General features: G+C 51.5%; 1 protein-coding gene and 1 long non-coding RNA gene across 5 annotated transcripts; one reads left to right on the forward strand and one right to left on the reverse strand.

Annotated features, from left to right (window-relative positions):
- Positions 1-294: 294 nt before the first annotated feature.
- Positions 295-5473, reverse strand: ZFP36L1 (ZFP36 ring finger protein like 1). Of its 3 annotated transcripts, XM_032344582.1 has the most exons (4): positions 5373-5473; positions 4607-4869; positions 3506-3597; positions 295-2154 (listed from the first exon to the last, which is right to left on the reverse strand). In XM_032344582.1, the coding sequence occupies exons 1-4, from the start codon at positions 5456-5458 to the stop codon at positions 1195-1197; spliced, it is 1401 nt and encodes a 466-aa protein (XP_032200473.1). In that variant the 5' UTR covers positions 5459-5473; the 3' UTR covers positions 295-1194. The 3 variants fall into 3 exon arrangements, with proteins under 3 accessions (XP_032200473.1, XP_032200474.1, XP_032200475.1); XM_032344583.1 differs by lacking the exons at positions 3506-3597; positions 5373-5473 and having other exon boundaries at positions 4607-4819; XM_032344584.1 differs by lacking the exons at positions 3506-3597; positions 4607-4869; positions 5373-5473 and adding an exon at positions 2665-3498.
- A 66-nt stretch (positions 5474-5539) lies between these two features.
- On the forward strand, positions 5540-19641 carry LOC116591571. Of its 2 annotated transcripts, XR_004286057.1 has the most exons (3): positions 5540-6990; positions 7323-8077; positions 15561-19641. It is a non-coding gene; the product is annotated as an uncharacterized LOC116591571 (long non-coding RNA). The 2 variants fall into 2 exon arrangements; XR_004286056.1 differs by having other exon boundaries at positions 5540-8077.
- The last annotated feature ends 510 nt before the right edge of the window (positions 19642-20151 follow it).

Raw genomic sequence — 20151 nt, forward strand, 5'->3', positions numbered from 1 at the left:
ATGAACAAAATTAACAAAAAAAAAGCATAGTTTTGGCAATAAATACGTTTTGATAAGTTAAATAAGCTTTTTTATATTGATGTGCAGTGACAAGCAAAATTTTTGCTCTCCAATTTCTGAAAGTTATATGAAGTTTAAAACCCAGGGAAAAAAGCATGGCGTGAGTGCTCTAAGGATAGACCTACGGTATTCTAGAGCAAAAACCATTAAAGCTACTTCTACAGGAAATCGTTTTACACAGATATTGTATGTGGAATGAATACCATTAACTGCTCACCCCTTACATGTTTTTTTAGCTTTTCTCTCATTTTTTTGTTATTTTTTTTGTTTAAAGATGTCACATATGAACTGGGGAACTTTAGCACCAAAATCAAGTCTCTCATAGTCCATCTAGCTTCCCCATCCTCCCCACTTAAAAAAAAAAAAAAAGAAAATAAAAAAGAAAAAAATTAAATCACAAAGTCCCACTTATATCACAATCTTCATCCACTTTTTCAGTCTTCCTTCCTGTAGACCTACACGAACCCAGGCAAGATTAGTCAACAGAGGTTCAGGTCGGGAAGAAAAAGGTTTTGAATGTCAAGATAGGTTTCCCCAAAAACCCGAGTCTGGCAACAACTCTCCCGAAAGGGGTGTGGGGGTCATGGGGAGAGGGAGGAGGAAGTGTGTGGGAGGCTGAAGTAAGGGAAGGTGCAGTTGGGCCGCCAGTGGAGGGAGCTGCTGGTTCTGGGTCCCCTCCCCCTCCCCATGGGCAGAGGCTCCGGGAGGCCCACGGGTGCCCTCTGGCGCTGAAGAGGTAATGTAGTCACAGTGACAAAGTTAGATTACAAGGCACTAAATTGCTTCTGTAAACTGTTACTGCTTTTTCTTTTGTGATTTGGCACTTAAGGCTTAAGCCGAGGGGGGAAAAGGCATCTACTGACAAATATGGGACTTGTCTGTTATGCGTGGTAAGTGGGCTATAAAATCGAGGAGAGGGGGGTTTCAAGCCAGAGGAAGCTACTGACAAATTGACTTGTCCTTATGTTAGGGGGGAGGGTTAGGGGTGGGGGAGGGGGCATTCCAAGGTTCTGGGGGAAGGGGTTGAGCTTAACCTTGTTAATGCAGGGGTTGTAGGGAATCAGATGGGTAGGGAGGTGAGGGGAAGAAGGATGGGCGGGGTCGAGTAGGCAGGGGGTCCCTCCCTACCCTGGTTTAGTCATCTGAGATGGAAAGTCTGCTGAAAATGGGCAGGCGTCTTGAGTTGTCCAAGGTGGGGGAATCAGAGCCACTGTGGCTGCTGCTGGAGCTGCTCTGATAGCCCTCCTGGTCCGAGAGAGAATCCTGAGGGCTGGGGGGAGAGTCAAACATGTGAGGGGACTCGGACATGGGCCGGAAGAGGAAGGTGGTTGGGGAGCCACCCCCAGGCAGCCCCATGCTAGGGGCAAAGAGGCTTGCCAGCTCCTGGCTGGAGAAAGCAAAGGGGTTATTGGTGCCATCTGGCAGGGTGGGTGAGCCCAGGAGGTCATCGGCGCTCAGGATGGGGGGTGGGGTGATGGACGTGGGGCTGTCCAGCAGCCCCGTGGCAGCGGCGGTGGCAGCGGCACTAGGAAACCCAGCAAAGCTAAAGCTATGCTGGAGGCGGGGACGGTCAGCGGAGAGGTCCCGGGCCCCGGCCAGGGCGCGGCGCTCCTCGGCGTTGTGGATGAAGTGGCAGCGGGGCCCATATGGGCAAAAGCCGATGGTGTGGAAGGTGCGGCACAGCTCCGTCTTGTACTTGGGGTGACGGGTCAGACTTCGGAGCTCGTGGATGCCATGAGCGAACTGGCACTTGTCCCCGTACTTACAGGCACCGTTCTCCTCGAAGGGACGGCACAGCTCCGTCTTGTAGCGGCTGGAGTTGACCTGGCCGCTCCCCGGCTGCTTCTGGGTGGGCAGCAGCCGCTCGCCCCCTTCTGAGAAAGAGCGGTCTCGGAAACGGCTGTCCCGAGAGCTCAGAGCTGGGGCTGGCTCGCCCTTGAGACTGCTGAGGAGCTGGTTCTGGTGGAACTTGGAGCTGGGCAGAGTGACCGAGTGCCTCCGGGGGAAGCCCCCGCCGGCAGGGGTGCCCACCGCCTTCCTGTCCAGCAAGCAGCCCCCTGCACTGGGAGTACTGTAGTTGAGCATCTTGTTACCCTGGAGGGAAGAGAGGGGAGAGAGAGTGTGGTCAGTGACAAAGGCCATCCACCAGGGCTGAGAAAGGGACCACTAAGGGCATCCCCCTCCACTAGCAGAAATGCCCCTAGTGTCTCTAAGGAACCATGCTAACTCTGTCCTAGCAAGCCCCTCCCACTCTTCCTCCCACAGACCAGCCACCTACCTTTACTTTGGCCCCATACAGAAGAAACCACAAAATCGCCACCACTATGAAATTGTTACACACGCACCCTACTCCCTGCACACCCCTGGAACGTGCCTCCGTATCCTGTCCCCAAAGGTACCACGCTGATCCACAAAATCTAACTTCTTTACCTCCCCAATAGATTCCTCAGCTCAAAATATCTCACACAACTCAGACTTCTCTAGACTCCCCTTCCCCCTAACAGGTAAACCTCAGGACACCAGGAGTACCTCCCTTTTAATCAATCCCTCCTTCACTGACACTAGACACTACACACCACACACACACACACACACACACACGACCTGGTCTAAGACTCTCAACTTCCTTCTTCAGAAGTGTTCCCTTCCTTTGGCAACAGGTTTCCAGACTGCCTTTGCTTTATCTTGCTGAGAGGAGGGGGAGTGGAAGCGGGCAGGAAAAATCCTAGGTCAGGGTGGGGGTCCCCGCCAGGAGAACGATGGGTTTCCTAAAACAAAATTCACTGCCCCATGCTTGGGAAGGGGTGTCTTCTACAATGATCTCCCCACCATTCTCAGCTCACCCCACCCTACCCCCTCCACTGGGAAGATGCCTTTGCAGTTAGTCTTCTGGCTGCAAAGGCAGGCGTGGATAAGAGCGCCAGTGTTTAATCTTTAACGCAAAGCTGCAGGTGGGAAGGAAAAGGAAGGCACCACATCCCCCACCCGCCTCCTAGTCAATAGTGGATTTGGGGGGGGGAAGCAGTGCCACCACAAACAGGTTTCTGTTCCAATGGGCCCCTGGTCACCTGCCCAATCTGTACCGAAGATTTGGAAAGGGTGCAAGCCGGGGATCTGGGAGTTGGCTCCCAGCCCATGTGGGTGTCATTGTACAAATTCTAAAGTTGGTCCCTTAGGATCAGCTGCAGGGGATCGGGAATCTGTAACAGCAACCACCCCACGGAGCGGATTACAGGAACCAAGTTGAGAGCCGGTTCCCAACAATAAGGTTCATTTAAAAAGTCCTGCGGGGGGGGGGGGGGGTTGCAGAGGGCGAGAAAAAAAAAGAAATAGATCAAAGAGCGAGAAAGCCGGGAAAAGAAGGAAGTGCTGGAAAGCTCAGGGAGCCGCCAGGGCAACTGGAGTCTGGGAAAGCGCAAGGAGGGAAGGAAGCTGAAATTCAAACTTTTTTGATGTTGCTCTTCAGCTCCTCGGCGTCCCTGCACCCCAGCCCTGCAGCCCTGGGGCCCTGGCAGCTGGGCCGACTGGAGAAGCAAGCTGAGAAAAGAGAGCGACATGACCCGACGTGTTTAAAAGAAGGCAAAACACTTTAGCAATTAAAAGTAGCCTAGCAGCTCCCTGCTTCCAAATTGGGGAGAGGGGGCAAAATTAATTTAACATCCATAGGCTTTTGCTATATACACTTAAACCGCACTCCTGGGACATTTAGTGTTTAAAACCTGCTATTTTTTTTTCCCCCACACCGGCTGGCAAGCTATACCACTTAAGGAGGCCCCATTAAATCCTTCCTCACAGAGCCCCTTGAGCACATCAGGCCGGCATTTTGTTGTCGAGTTCCCCCACTCCCTTGGAAAACAGGTAAGCGGGTCAACCCCAGTCCCATTTTCACCCCATAGTTTTCAGCACCCCAAAGGCTATCACAGAAGGAAGCCTGACTGCGCTGGGGCAAACTGAAGCCCCACTGCAAACCCGTTTTGCAACATCCTTTTGAATCACAACTCTTGGCCTTTTCCTCGCACATTCCCAGCCCTTCCACATCAGAGGGAGAAATCTCCCAGCAAAACGTCCTCCCGAGACTCAACTTCCCCCAAAGGGCGCCCCTGCTGACCCCACAGGCTTGACAGTGTGGCTGGAGAGACTCGAACCCCCTTCCGGCGGCGGCGAGACCCGGAGCGCGAACCGAGCAGATCAGCGAAACCCGGTTTAAGCAGCCCATTAGGGACGACAGAACCACCAAAACTGCCCCAGTCCGCCAACGCCCCGCGCCCCCCGGGCAACCCCGCCACTCCAACTTCGCCCCCCAAATCTCTGGTCTCCAAATTCCTATGCAGTCGCCGGGAAGACCTGATGAAACTCAGGGTGGAAAGAGGCGAGCCAAATTCCTTTAAACTGGGGCGCGGGGGGGGGGGACGAGGCAGAAAAAAGACCCATCGCGCCTCCCCTCCTCTCTTCCCTGCCTACCAAGACCTGAACTTTTAGGGGTTCTTTCTTTAAGCAAAAAAGAAAAAAGAAAACTTTGAGAAGCAAATCCTCCGCCCCACTCTACCTTGCATAAAACTTCGCTCAAGTCGAAGATGGTGGCGGACATGAGGGTGGTGGTCATCCTGGGCGCTCGCACGGGGGCAGGGACGGGATCTGGTGTGTCGCGAAGGTCTCGGTGCGGGGAAGGCGCAGCCTCCGGCTCTCCGGTCTGGAGTCCCACACGCCTGCTCCCGGCGCCCCTCGCCTTTCTGACTCTCCCCGCCGCGGCGCGCGAAGCCCAATTTATAAAGTACAGATTTGGTGGGCCGGGGGAGGAGGAGCTTTAAACTTATTTAAATGAGGAAGAGGAGGGAAAAAAAAGTTGATTGACACTGAAGTTGAATCAGCCATGCGGTCAAACTCGGGGAAAAAAAAAAAAAAAACTTTCAAAAGGAAGAAGGGGGAGGGGAAACGAGGAAAGAAGCCGAAGGGAAAAAAAAAAAAAAACCGACTGGGAGTCGCACACAACTTTTTTTTCTTAAAGAGGAAAAGTTTCGAGTCCGCTCGCTCGGCTACCCGGCGCTTGGGGCGCCCCTCTCTGGGGCCGCGCTGCGCGAGGGGGAGGGGCGCGCCCCCCCTTTGTCAGGCTGCGAGCGCGGCTCTGTGACATCACTCATTCCACCCTCTTCGGGGTTCTTGTTGTTGTGTTGTTTTTTTTGTCGGGCAGGAAGGCGGGCTCGACTTTCTCTTTTTGCAAGCGGGAGCAGAAGGCCGTCCTTAGAGCCCGGGCTGCGGTTTCCATCTTGAGCAGATCTCCCCCGAAACTTCTCCAAGTGCCCCCCATAACTTACTTGTTTCCCGAGTTCTCGTCTTCATTCGGCTGTCTTCCCCAACCGGGCAGGGCCAGGAGATCGGGAGTTTGGGACGCAGAAAGCATTCAGGTCTAGGGGTTTCGGGGTGTTGTTGTTGGTGGTGGTGGTGGTTTTTTGGTCCTCAGCTGGACGGGGCGGAGGTAGAGTGGTGGGGGAAACTAGGGAGACTTTTTCCCCGGGGAGGATCCGGCCCCGCGCGGGGAGCGCAGCAAGATTTCGCGCGCCGCACGCGTCTACACTCTCCTGCGCTTTGCAGCAGGACCGCGGGAGGGGGAGCCGCAGAAAAGCCCGGGAGGATTGGTTGTTTGTTTAACAGGCCTGGGAGTGGGATTTATTTCACGCACCCAACCTTAAAAGTTTTTCATAAAGAAAACCCGAGCCCTCGTGAATGCCCTTTCCAGTCCGCCCTCCTCCCGCCCAATTAAAAAAAAAAATCATTAACGCACCAATTTCCACGCGCGCTCTGAACTAGGGGGCACACACACACCCCTAGACACTTGAACAATGATGAAAAAAAGTTACTTTGGCAAGAATGAAGGTAAAGAAATGGGGGAGGCGACACTTTTAACTTCTTGTTGCTTCTCCCCCGCCCCCACGGGAACGGAACATATGGCTTGTCACGCTGCGCTGTTTTGGCGGGGTGGGGGGAGGACGGTAGTAGCAGATCCTCGAAACCGAAAGCCCCCTCCCCAATGGATTACTCCTTTTAAGACTGTTATATATTTACTGTTAGGTTCGCATGCCTCTCCATCCACCCAAATACAAAGTTAAAGTGTCGCCCACGGCCCCCGCCCCGGTGCTGGAGCGAAGACCCAGGCGGAAATCGCGGGGCTATGTTTCTTTCCTATTTCCCCGCGTGCCGGCCGCCTCCTCAGCCCTCGCACGTTTCTTCCCAGCACTCGAGGCCGCCGGGTCTGTTATGAAACCCCGAGCGCTGAGTGGCTAAGAGCGGGTTCCATTGCGATGTAATTAGGTCACCCCATTATGAGCACGTTTCTTTGGAAAGGACAGGGCGGGCGGAGCAGAGCGCTCGAGTCGCGCTCTCACCACCACCACCCACCCACCCACCCACACACGCATTTTTATTACATTTCTGATGTATTCGTCAACCTCCGAGCGGACCCAGGGAAACCTTCCAAATCACAACGAAAGGAACCGGTTGTTTTTCATCTTTCAGAAACACACAACAACTGCTGCAGCCACGAATCTACGCGATCCTAGCCCGGTCTGCTGTTATATGCCCCTCTGACTTAAACTGATGACGGCCCCCATTTTTGACCTGGATGCTGCCCCTCGCCTTGCCTTCTGCTGCTGTCCAGCCTCCTGTTGCTTCCCCCCCCCCCCACCACCACCACGCCCCGTTCCCATTTTTCAGCTTTTCTTGAAATCTGGCAAGCGCCAGAAAGGGAAATAACTTCCATCCACCTTAATTTAAATCATTCAAGTGTAAGTTTCTTTCTTAAAGGAGTGTTTGCTCGCTCCTTTCCCCATGCTCCCCCTCCAAGTCGGGGAGGGGGGGGCGTCGAGCAGTTTCTTGGTGATGAGGTAATGAGTTCCAGATTTCAGGACAGAGCAGGCTGCGCGTTAAAACCACAAGGTTAGTCTGCGTCCTGATGTGAAGCTATTTCGTCTTTTTATCTCCCTCCCCCTCCCACCTCCAAAAAAGGCCCATTGGTCTTTAACTCTGGAGGGTTCGCGAAGCTCTGCTGGGGGGAACGGAGGAGGGGTGGAGAAGCGAGGGAGAAGGGGGCCCCGGAGCGGGTGGGGCCGCCTTCCCGGCCCCAGGCCCGGCCCGCACCCGCTGTCCCCCTGCGGCTGCAGGGCCAGCCAGAAGTATCGTCACGTTGCCCGGCGCCGCAAGCTAGCGAAAAAGTCTTTATTCTTTTTTTTTTTTCTTTTTCTCCCCCCACCCCCACCCCACCCCCAAAGAGATCGCCGATTCCTCGAATTTCCTCCGCTTTTCCAACTCCCGGCCGCCGATCCCCTCCCCCGCTCCCGTGGCGCGGGCTAGGCGGGGCGGCGGCCTGGCCCGCTCGCTCCGGAGTTGTTTACCGGCCCCGCCGACCCACCGAGTTTGTTCCAGCTCCCAGAGCCTGTCTCTATAATTAAACTCTTTTTTAATTGTCGGGTTGAAACGTCATTTCGGGGACTTTCCAAGGGTGAGGGAGCCGCGGGGAGGGAGCGAGCCTCCTTAACCCTTCGCTGACCCGGCGGGCCGGGGAGCCGCGTCCAGCCGGGCCGAAGTGGGCTGGGAGTCTGGGGACCGGAGTCGGCCCGCCCCGGCCGGACGTGCTGTGCAGGTGCCCGAAGGCAGCGAGGATGGCCGCCAGCCCCGACCGCGGCAGGAAGCCCTGCGAGAGCCGTGCGCCGCCCTCCCCGCCTCCTTTGCGAGGCAGTAGGCGCTCGGGTTCCTAACTCGCGCCGGGTCTGGAGAGGCTGCCCCTTCACCTGCACTGCCGCTTCCGACCGGGAGGCGGTCGCCCGGGTCCTCCGTTTCAGGCCCGACTTCCGGGCCCTCCTGGCTCCCTCGCAGCCGATATCCTCGCGAGGAAGGCCTAGCCAGGTACTTTTGGCTTGGAGGTGTTAGGTTTCGTTCAAGGAGAAAAGTGAAAGTCCTCGGAATGAGGGAAGCGCGACGGACGTATTCATGGGCCAGTCTGGACCGTGGGCCCTCCCCACAGCAGGTGAGAGAGTGGGGTACCGGGCTCCTAGCAGGCCAGGCCTTGGTCACTGTCACCACTGCCCTTCAAGGCACCGCTCCCTGGGATCCCCTCCTGGCTCTGGTTGCAACACAGAACCTGCCATCCTAGAGCCCTTCGGCTTCAGGTCACTTGTACAAAGCCCCAGATTCATCGGATTGGGTGCCCTCCACGCCCCACCCCACCCCCAGCTTCTGCTGCCTGAGACCCTGGGACAGTTGCAAGGTCTCTGGATTAGAGAGAGAGGGAGTATGGCCAAGTGTGGCCTGAGAGTTACCTGTTTAGAGTTCACCTGTAGTACCTGTGGAATGCATATTCCTTGGCTTGGCCCCGGGGCCCAGTGAATCAGATGCTCTGGGGTGGGGTCAGGAATCTGCATTTTTAGTGATTTCCTGCTAGTGACTCAGGCGTTAAGGTTTGAGAATCAGTGGTCCGAGACTTTGAAGTTGGGCCATCTGGATCCAAATCTTGGCTCTGTCATTTTCTAGCTGTGTGACTTTTCAAGACCGTGACCAAATCCTCTGTTTTCTCATCTCTAGAATACGAATAATAATACTGCCTAAAATTGGCAGATAAAGTGCTTAGTTTCAGGCCTACCAAAACCCTTTTTCTATGCCTAGCCATTGTATGTAAACTAAACCATTCTTGGGGCCTCACTACACCACAAAACCCATTTGGGAGAGTATTTCCTTTGCAAAAGGATTCTTCCTTATAAACATCCATGAAATGGTCAGCTAACACCTTTGACCACTGCTTCACCTCCTGCTCTCTTGCCTGGGCCTGCCTGGGGACACAAGCAAGCCCATGAGTTCTGAGCCACCTAAACTTTGATGGGAAGCCCAACTATGCTGGCCAGTCACCAGTTGCACAACCAAGAGCAGGTCCCTTAGCCTCTGGGATGGTGGCGAAGGCTACACCCTCCCAGCCAGGGCTTAGCTCAGACAGCCCCTTGCCCTCGAGTCCTCCCAACTGGGGCAGTTGCTGGTGGTTGCTGCATAGCCCTCCCTGGGGCTTTGCTCAAGAGGTTCCTTCTGCTGGGACTTCAGGCAGCTCCTTGAGCAGGCAAAGTGACTCTCTCTCCCAGTGTTGCCACTTCAGACTTCAGCTGCATTTTATGGGAATTAATCTATTTATTCCCACTGGACTAGAAACTCCTTGAGGATGAGGGCAGCTCTATTACCTGGGCCTCAGAAGTAGATCCTAAGTAGGTACACAATACATTTTTCAGTCGTTACTGAACCTTGCTATTGACATTTGGCAGTGAGAGTAGAAGAAGGATCGCAGAGGTTCCAGCAGTGGCAGAAAGGGAGGGCTTGGGCTCCGCCGCAAGCAGACATGGCAGCCTTAGCACTGGGAGGCTCCAAAGGCCAGAGTTGGTCATTCAGGGAGGCTGGGCTTCTGCAGCTCATCCAGGGAATGTTCTGTGCAGCCGTTTAGAGGTGACAGAGTCTAATGGAATGAGTACTGATCTAGGAGTCAGGACTCTCAGATTCTGGAGCTCCTTTTCTTCATTCAGTAGGTTATTCTCTACTCTGGGCTTCCCTACTCTCTGTACATGGAGGACGTTGGACTGGACAGGTGATGTTCAAACATCACTCTGAGCAGAATTACCTGGGGAGCTTTTAAAACTATACAGAAGCCCTGTCCCACCCCATCGCACCCCAGCTCCGAAGATTCCACTAAGTTGTTGTGGGGTGAGGCCCAGCATCTGTATCTTCGAAGCTCCTCCGATGATTCTATTATGAAGCCAGAAACACTGGATTTGTTTATTTTAGAACAGTAGTTCCCAACCAGGAATGATTTCACCCACCCCAGTAAACATTTGGCAGTGTCTGGAAACATTTTTGGTTGTCACTGTTGGGGGAAGGAAGGCATCTAGAAGGTAAAGTTCAGATATACTGCTAAACATCCACACGGTAGCCCCCCAACAAAATGTATCTGGTCCAAAATGTGAATAGTACCCAAACTGGGAAGGCTAGTCTTAGAGGTTCTTTTCAACGCCAAGATTCCTGTGTACTTAGTTAGGCTCTATCCCTGCTCTCCCTCCAACCCTCTCCTTACGGCACCCTGGTGATCTTCTTCAAAACCTAGATCTGTTCTTGTGTTACACTTTGCTAAAACCCTTGGCTGCCCATCCTTTTAAAATAAAACTATACCCTCAGTCTAGCAGAATCTGACCTTCTTGTGGTTCCAGCCTGGGCTTTCATACCACTCCCTCCCCATCACTGCCTCTCCCACCCCTCAGGGCACTCCCCATGTTCTGGTCAGTTTCAGATGAAAATGAAAGATACTTCCTTCTGCCCCAGGGCCTTGACACTTGCTATTTCTTCTATCTGAATTGACCTTCCTTAGGCCCAAGTAAGTTCTAAATCATCCTTTAGAATCCAGCTCAATCATCACTTCCTCAACCATTCTTGGCATCTGCCTCCCCCCAACAAGGCAAGGTATCTTCTCTCTTATGTCCTCATTGCCATGTTCATTTCCTTCAGAGTAGTTGTATCAGTTTATGAGTATATAATCATTCCTATAACATATTTTTTTTACTTTTTAATTTAATATTCAGAAAAATTGACCTATATTTGGTGTACAGACTTATAGCATCAATAGATTCATGAAAACACCACCGTGATAGGAAATAGAACAGCTCTATCATCCCCAAAAACCTCCCTCATGCTATCCCCTTGTAGCCATGCCCTTCCCCATCCTTTAGTCCCCAGCTATTGATCTGTTCCCTATACTGTCATTTAATCTCTTCCAGAATGCCATGTAAGTATAATTGCATAGTATGTTCGATTTCACCCAACATGATGCCTTCCAAATTTATCCATGTTGTCACATGTATCAGGAGTTCATTCCATTTTATTGAAGAATACTGTTTCACTGTGTGGGTACACCATTGTTTATCCATTCACCTGTCGAAGAACACTGGATTATTTCCAGTTTGGGGCCATTATGAATAGAGCTGCAGGAAACATTTGTGTATAGAGTTTTGTGTGAACACAGTGCCTATTTCTCTAGGGTAAATAAGTAGGAGTGGGACTGCTGAGCCAAATGGTAAGTGTATGTGGAAGTTTATAAACAATTGCCAACTCCAACAGCATCTCCAACAGCAAGACATGACAGTTTCCAATTGCTTTGCATCCTCACCAACACTTCTAAGTGTCAGTCATTCCAATAGGTGCGTAGTGGTATTAATTTGCATTTCATTCCTGACTAAAGGTGTTAAATATCTTTTCCTGTGTTTATTTGCCATCTGTATGTCCTCTTTGGTAAAGTATCTGTTCAAATCCATTTGTCCATTTTCTAACTGGGTCATTTATTTTCTTATTGTTGAGTTTTGAGAGTTCTTTATATATTCTGACACCAATTGCTTTGTGGGATAGGTAATTTACAAATATGTTCTTCATTCTATACCTTATTTTTTCATTCTCTGAGAAAAATATCTTTCAGAGAACAGAAGTTTTTCATTTCAATGAAGTTTAGTTTTTCAGTTTTATCTTTTGTGGATGATGCTTTTAGTGGCCTGTCCAAGACTCATTGCCTGATCCTGTATCATTAAGAGTCTGTCTTCTTCTGAAGTTTAATAGTTTTATGTTTTATACTTAGATATTAGATCTATGATCTATTTGGAGTTCATTTTTATAAACGATGGGAAATTTAGGTTGAGATTCATTTTTTTTTGCCTTTGCATGTCCAATCCCAACACCATTGATGAAAGAGACTATCATTTCTCCATTGAATTGTTTGTGCCTGTCCAAAGATCAATTTTCCATGGTTATATGGGCCTCTTGATTCTGTTCCATTGATCTGTGTGTTCATTCTTTTGCCAGTGTTACACTGTCTTGGTTATTGTAGCTTTATGGTAAGTCCTAAAATCAGGTGATGTAATTCCTCCCAGTTGATTTGCATTTTTCAAAATTGTCTTACCTATTCTAATTGCATGCCTTTTCATATAAGTTTCAGAATTGGTTTGTCTATATCTACAAAAAAAACTCATGCTGGGAATTTTACCAGAATTGCGTTAAATCTATAGATCAATTCAGGAAAAAATGATGTCTTTTCTGTGTAGAGTCTTCTAATCCTCATACATGGTATGTCTATTTATTGCACTCTTTGATTTCTTTAATTGGTGTTCTGTAGTTTTTAACATATAAGTCCTATACATGTTTAGTTAGATTTATACCTAGTATTTCCCCCTTTGGAGAAACTATTATAATATTTCTCTTAATTTCAGTTTCTAATTCTTCATTACTAGCTTACAGGAAGACAGTTTTGTGTGTATTGGCCTGTATCCTTTGATCTTAGAAAAGTCAGTTCAGTTGTAAGGTTGTTTTGTGGTTTTTTTTTTTTTTTTTTTTTTTGTAGATACCTTGAGTTTTGCTTTTTATGTGTGTGTTTGTTTTGTGAGAGAGAGAGCGAGAGAGAGCAAGAGCATGCACATTGGCTGGGGGCAGAGGGAGAGGGATAGAGAGAGCCTTAAGCAGTCTCCACACCCCACGCAGAGCTTTAAGGTCATGACTGAGCAGAAATCAAGAGTCGGACACCCAACCGACTGAGCCATCCAGGTGCCCCTATGTGTTTGTTTCTTTTTTTTAATATAGACAATTATGTTATCCACAAGTAGGAACAGCTTAATTTCTTCCTCTCCAATCACATCCATTCCATTTCTTTTTCTTGCCTTATTGCCCCATCCAGAACTTACGGTATAATATTGGATGGGCATAATGGGAGTGGATACCCTCATCAGATCCCAATCTTACGGGAAAGCATTCAGTCTTTGACTATTAAGTGCAACCTTAGTTGCAGGTGTTTTTATTTTTTTAATAGTTACTTACCTTTCGGACATCTCCCTTCCCACGAGGATTATGCTCCTTGAGAGAGCAGTCTCTCTGTTCTCAACTCACCCCGCAGTGCCTAGAACAGGACCAAACACACAGTAGGCTCTCTGGAAGTGATTCTCTACTTAATCACTTAGCCAGCCATAACCGCTGCCCTTATGACAGACAGCAGAGGGACCTGGCTGAACATTCAGACATCATGAAGAATAATCTTATAATAAATGCCCCAGTGGATCCAACGAGGTCTCAGCCCCATCGCCTTGACCACTTGAAGCTGCAGCCCATGTGCAGATTGGCATTTTAGCAAGTCCTAGTGTGGGGAAGTCCTGGTCATCGATGAGAACTAGGTGATTGCAGGACCATGCTTATTCCAGATTGAGAGCATTCCATCCCCAAAGGGAATTTAAGCAAAAAGCTCTCAGCTCTGAAAAACAGGGGCTTTCAGGGTAAAGAGTCACACTGCTCTGAAATCTTGGGCCCTCAGACGGGTGGGGTTGTTTCGCTAAATTTATTTCAGCCGCTTATAGAAACACAAGGGGGAAGGCGGGTGTGGGGGGGATGGCTGCTTGCACACCAGCCCTGGCTCTGGAGTATTAATATCTGCCGGGTCAGGCTTTTATTTGGGTTTTGTTTCACCTTTGGGGGGTGGGGAAGCAGGCAGCAAGCAGGAATATCTTGCAGCTGCATGACTTCTGAGCTGTGTGCTCCTACCTTCCTCCTGGTGTCTTCCCCAGCAGGCCACACCCAGCCCCCCTAAGGGGGCCTCTCTACCCACTGAACACCAAGCAGTCTCATCCAGGCACCTTTGACCTCTGCTCTTGTCCCACTACTGGAAGGGGTCTGAGCCCCCCGAGAGAGTGAGAGATTGAACCTGGCTGCTTGCCTTCTAGCACAAAGTGTGGGTGCCTTTGTCCCTTGCCCCATGAGCATCCCATACCCCTATCATCAGTGGCTCTACTGCTTGAATTTGGGGGTTTTTTGGATATGAAATCTAGGCCTTTTTAATCCTGTCTTCCTTCTCCTCAGCCTCTCCCAAGCACCAAACACACACTTCTCTGTGCCTAATACCGGAACCGTCTCTCATGTCACACACACCCCCATATGTAGGAAAGGGGTTTAAAGGAAACCACCATGTGGCTTCCTAAAAACCTGCTCTTGTGCTGAATTTGGAATGCTTTATAGAACACAGGTTAATCGCCTCTCTGTGGAAGAAACTGAGGCACAGGAAGGGGGTGTGAGCTCTGTGTCCACCGGCTGGCTCTCAGAGGTACCCACTAAACCCGAAAGGACCAGAGAAAGACAGAGCCCCTGTGTCTGGGAACTTGGTGCTCTCTGAGGACAGAAAGAGGAGACACACAAGGAAGCTAAAAAATCTGCTGGGCTTATGACTCCAATAATTACATGAGAATATGGCGAAGTACCTCACACAGTGCTCGGCCCCTGAGAACCCAGCAAATGCCAGTCTTGTTCCTGGGCAAACTCCTGCTTCTCGGGTCACCAGGGAAGACGGGAAAAGGAGCATCGTCCTCTCCACTCCTCAGCCCCCGGGATAGAAGGACTGAACGGGGACTGGTGGGCGGAGGCCCAGAGAGGCCTGACAGGAAGATTCTCCAGCGAATTCTTGCTCCCCACTAGGGTGGCTGCTTCAGGAGAATAAAGGAAGCAGGCATGCTTAGAAGCTGTGAAGTGCTCACAAGTAAACTAAGTTTCTCTTTTGTCCTAGCCCCAGCCCCTTTGCTTTGGAATTATCCTCCAGCCTCTCCTGCAAAGCCCAGCCCGGAAAGGGACCAACCCCACCCTGGGGAGTTGTTCCTCGAGAAGCAGGACCCACCCCACAGCCAGAGCAGGGAGCTGACAACTCTTGGAGGGTCGGCACATAGGCAGCCGGAGAGAGGATGGATCTCTGCCACAACCCGTGACTTCTTCCAAGCTGAATTTCTCCTGCCAACTAAACCCTCCACCCTGCGGGGGCCACGGGCCCCCAAACCAGGGCCTGCCCTCGTCTGACCAAAGGCAACCAGATCTGCTGCAGCTGTTCAGGGAGAGAACAAGCTCTCGCAGAGACCGTGGAAGCGGCTAGAGAAAGATTCCTGCCAGCCTGGGGGTTTAAATATTTATACAACGTGGTATGTGGGAAGAGGGAAGGCAGAGGGAGGTGGCGGGAACGAGGGGCACTGAGACCGCAGGGTGTGGGGGCCTGCTCTTCGGGTTCAGGTGGGAAGGGCAAGAGGCTGCTAGGCCCCTAGCTCCCCTCCCAGCGCCCCCCTCCCCAATTCCTACATCCACGAGTCCGGTCTTTGCCCCCGGCCTTCCTGCCAGAGTTGAGAGGAAAACTTAGAAGCAAGTTCCCCATCCTTCCCTTAAGTCCCCTGGACATCCCTCCGGACTAGGATAAGCCTCTCTGCAGTGAGGAAGGCTCTGCCTTCAACCAGAGACAAAGTGGGGCCACAGGGCCCAGGCGTGAGGACTTGTGGGCTCCTGGACCTTCTGGTTCTAGGAGTCTGAGAGGATGCTGGACCCCAAGAGTTGGACTCTAGGGCTGAAGGCTTAGCAAACAGAAGCAAACTATAAAATAAGCAAAGCTCTTTCTCCAGCTTCTATATATAATCAGTGATATTTGTCTAAAGTAGCAGAACGTTGGACATTGATAAGGATGATGAGGCACGGAGGCGACCAGGCAGGAGAGCCAGGGGTAGAGAAGGCAAGGGAGACCTCGATGGCACTCGCGGAGCAGCACGTGGCCACCATCCCCATGGGGCCCAGGAGAGGACGGTGCAGCCGGATGGACATCCAGTGGGGGCTCTGGGGCCCCAGCATCCCAGGTATGCATCGACAAAGTCGCTTCTCAGCCAGGCCCACCCCAGAGCTCAGCCCGGCCCCAGTGGCACCGAGAGCCCGGGGTGGGAGGCAAGCATGGGTCGGGGGTGGGGAGGGTGGTGGACGGCCAGATGGACTCCAGTCGCTCTGCCTCAGACAGCTGGGGAGCAGAGCAAGGACGCGCCTCTCTGTCACTCCACATGGGAGGGGCGCGGCTGCGACTTCTAGAGTTTCTCCGCCACCACACCCTTCGAGAAGTGCCACCTGCTTCTATCAGTTTGAGGCTGAGCCTTAGGGCCTCCCACAGGTGGGGTCTGTGTTGCTCCTCAGTGACCAGCCACCTTTAAGACACCTTGAGATGAACAGCCACTACTTCCATTCTCCTGGAAACCTGAAAACGCCCCCTGGCTGGGCTGGGTTGGGGGTGTTGGGAGGGGGTCTTCAGCCAGAGAGCAACTCTCAAAGGACACCCAGACTCCCACAAGAGGCAGCCCCCCATACTGCAAGTCCTCCCACCCACAGCACAGAGCTTTGCTAGAAATGCATTCCCCATGCACCTCCCCAGAGCGCCCACCTTTAGGGGGAATCCCGGTGAATCCCCCACCTGTCCACTCCAAGAGGGGCGGATTCCACGGCCTCCCTGAGCAATGGGGCCCAGGCCCACACACCGTGGAGGAAACACCATCTGCCCCAACCTTCAGCTCCAGCCTGGCAGCCCATGTGAACCCTCGCAGCGGGGAGAGGAACCCTGTCCCCAGCCCCGCCCCGCCTCCAGAAGGGGGCTCCTCTCCCAGGGACACCAGGGCTGCGGGAGAATCTTCTGATGCTCAGGTCATCTTCTGCCGCCGTGGCTCTGCCTGCCGGCTGTGGCCTCCTTCTTGCCAGCTCGGCTGAAAGAAATGAGCAAGAATAAAGCCTAAACCTGTGTGGCCCAAAGGAAAGCTTGAGGGGAACGCATGGATGCTGAAAGAAAAGGGGGAAAGAGCGACAAGAAAGAGGAGAGGAGGGGAACTCGGGAAACAGACAAAATAAACCATCCAGGAATCCAGATGTAAAACAAGGAGGCCAAAAGAAAAAAGAAAAATTACGCTAAGAAGGCAGAGTCGGGTGGAGAAGGAACTTGAGAAGGAAAAAGAAGAGGAGGCAGTTATAAATATTCTGAAAAGAGAAGAATGGGAACGCAAACAACACCAGAAAAATAAATAATAATAAAATAAAATAAAATAGAGACCCAGGAGGGAAAGAGAGGCAGCAATGAGTTTAAAACTGCTTCGACCCCCAACCAACTGCACTGGGTAAACGCTCTGAGTCTTCGTGCATTTTATGACGTCAGACACTTCTAACACTGAGCAGAGGACAGTCCCAGAAAAGCAAGCTTTCTTGCAGGCTCTTGTTTGTCCTACAATTCCCCAGCTCACCCCCACCATTGGTCTTTTTCAGGGGGAGAGCTCTTCTTCCCAGGGTGAGGCCAAAATCCACTCCAGGTCGCGCTCGAGTCTGGTGGCTTCCATCGTGGTGCCCTCTGCAGGGCCCTCTGGGGGATCCGAGCAGGAGGAGCCTGGTGACGGAGAAGCACTGGGTGTGATGCGGCTGTGCCACGAGCTTTTCCTCTCCTAGGGAGGGCTTTTCCCAGACACCTCTCTGTGGACCAGGGCTAACCCAGCCCTCAGACACAGCAGGGGTGCCTGGAAGCAGGCTTGCCGGCCTCTGTGCAGAGCCAGAGGAGTCCCAGCAAATGCAACTTTTAGAAACAACTTAGATGATTTAAAATTGTTTCCAGGCATTCCCAACAGGACCTAAAGATAGCTACAGTTTTCTCATTGCTAGGGTGGCAAACAGCTTAGTTTCTTGAAGTTCACCTTCAGTGCCTTATAGTCCCCTTATAAATCCCAGGAACTCTTGCAGAAGACGCTGGTTCCTCTCCCTTTGTCTGCTGGGCCTTTCAGCCTTCTCTTGCCCCTCTTTCTCTCTGTGAGTCAGCCAGTGTCTCTCCTCTGTGTCTGCCTAGGCCGTTCATTTCCCTTTATCCCACCTACCTCTGCCCCCGCGTCCATTTCCCTAGGGCCACAGGCCTCAGGGAGTGAACTGAAGCAAACCAAGGCAAAATCAAGAAATAAAGGAAGTAAAAACGCGAGTTTGGTACAGCGCCCAGCATTGGCATGTCCAGGCCGTCTGCCGTGGATGGGGAGGGCTGCTGGTGGACAGAGCCCCAAGCTCACCAGGCCTCCTAAAACTGATTCCCCCAAAATTCAGCCAAGGGGAAACCACGCTGGCCGAGCTCTGATTGACTGGGCCAAAGGAAACTATGCCCACTCAGGTTCTTCTCCCCAAGAATTCTTAAGTACTTGACCCCGGTTTCTCTACATTCCAAAAGTCACATTTTTCTTCTATCAAAAACTGAGGGATGTGGCCACACATAGAGCAGGGATCACATCTTGGTTATAGCCTTGGAAACTCACCCGATTTCTTCTCATCCCTCTTCATCCTCCAACCTGCCACAGTCAAACAATCTATGACTCAAACTATTATTTAACCGTGAAAAAAGACAAACCAGGAAACTAGAGGCTGAATGACTTAAAATTTATTCCATTCAACTGAGCTAATCTCCTGAGAAGGGTGTGTATAGTAAGAAGTCAGGCTCTATCTCTGGCAGATGTGAACATAGCAGGGAAAGGTACACGGTGGTTGAAGGTCCCAACCTGTTGAGATCTGCCCTCAAAAGGGTAAGCGCCTGGTCCTGGGCCACACAACTAAGCAGTTTGCCAAACCAGTCTTAACACTTGGGAAACAACGAAGAGTAGCCCATGTTTCAAGGTTGACCGCAGTCAAATTCCAGCACTGTCACTGCCTAGGCAAGCAAGGGACTTACCTGTCTCCTGTGGTCTCCTCCGCTAGGAAATGGCAGTGACAGCAACCCCCATCTCCTGGGGCTGTGGCCATGAGGACAGACGAGCAAGGCGCTTGGCCCATGTGACCAGCTCCCCCTCCCCACAAGCACCCCTAGTCAACTGTTGCTGTATGTTCAGCAGCAAATTGGCAAGACCAAGGAAGAAGGCCGGAGGCCCCACAAAGTGGGGTTCCACGGAGTCACTGGAACACAGTCAAGTATCCTGAGCAAGAGAGGAGAGGGTCCCAGAGGAGGCCCAGGCAGCTGGCGGGTGGAGCACTGTGCAGAGAGCCAAGGACAGCCACTCACAGCGTGGGTGGGAGAACGCAGGGGGCTGCGCTCCAGTCCTCCCGCATTAGCTCAACTCGGCTGCATCCCCACCCTTGCATGTGTTCATCCTTCCGTGAGCCCCAGCACGTAGTTACCTGGCACCCACTACGTGCACAGCCCCGGCCAGGCCAAGGGTGGCAGGGGGAGCAAGCTTACGCGGGGATCACGAGCCTCAGAAACTTCCTAACCGGGCATTTCCATCCAAGTTCAGAGATCTGTCCTTTTAGGAGCTGGAGTGTAAGGATATGACCAAATGCTGAGAAATTCTCATTTCAGGGCCAATTTTCTTTCTTAAAGTAGAAAAGCAAAGAGTTCAAAAATGTTCCAGAAATGGGAACACTCACTTAATCTTGTTAACATTTAAGGGGTATTGTTAATTTTTAGGTGAAATAAAGACAGGGTGGCTAAATTTAACAAGCTCCCCCCCTTTTTTAGAGATACATGAAGAAATGCTGCAGATGAGATGGTATGCCTGTGACACAGGATTTGCTTCAGTGTGATGTGGGAGGTGGGGAGGCAGTTGGTGGTGTCCGTGGACGAGCTTGGCCAAGAGTCAGTCACGTTGGGGATGAGTATGTGGGGCTTCATTGTACTTCTCTGTCTCCTCCTGTATATGTTTGAAATTTTCCACAATTAAATGTCTGAAGTTCATAAAAGCTGAAATGTTTTTAACTCGGGGATTTGCGTCTTATTGTTCTTATAACATGATATTTACTTCCTGAGGACATGTGCTCTTGGACAGGAGACGAGGCTGTGGGACACCTGCCAGGAGTGGGGAGAGCTGGAGAAGAGGCGGGAAGACCACCACCCAGGGGGCAGGACAGTGCCCCAAACCCTCCTCCCCCCACACACATGAGAACCAAGAGTGCCTGCCATCCTGTCCCCCGGGGCCTCGCAGGCTGGGGAGAAACAGTAGAAGAGACTGGTGTTCATTTGGCACTGCTTTTAAACTCAGTGAAAATGATCCTTAAGTTGGTTCCAGTGTATTTTGAAGTAAAGTGAATTATTTTTTCCAGCAGAGAGAGATTATAGCAGAGTGGGCAACCTCTCTAACCTCAAATGGAAAATGGGTACTACCACACATGCTCCGTTTCCTAGAATGTGAGGCTAAATGAGATTAAGGTACATGAAGTGTCTTAGCACAAGTGAGCGCTGATAAAGGATGCGTCTGAGTTGAGGGGCTGTCG

Source organism: Mustela erminea, chromosome 5 (genome assembly GCF_009829155.1).
Source record: "Mustela erminea isolate mMusErm1 chromosome 5, mMusErm1.Pri, whole genome shotgun sequence".
Classification (NCBI taxonomy): domain Eukaryota; kingdom Metazoa; phylum Chordata; class Mammalia; order Carnivora; family Mustelidae; genus Mustela; species Mustela erminea.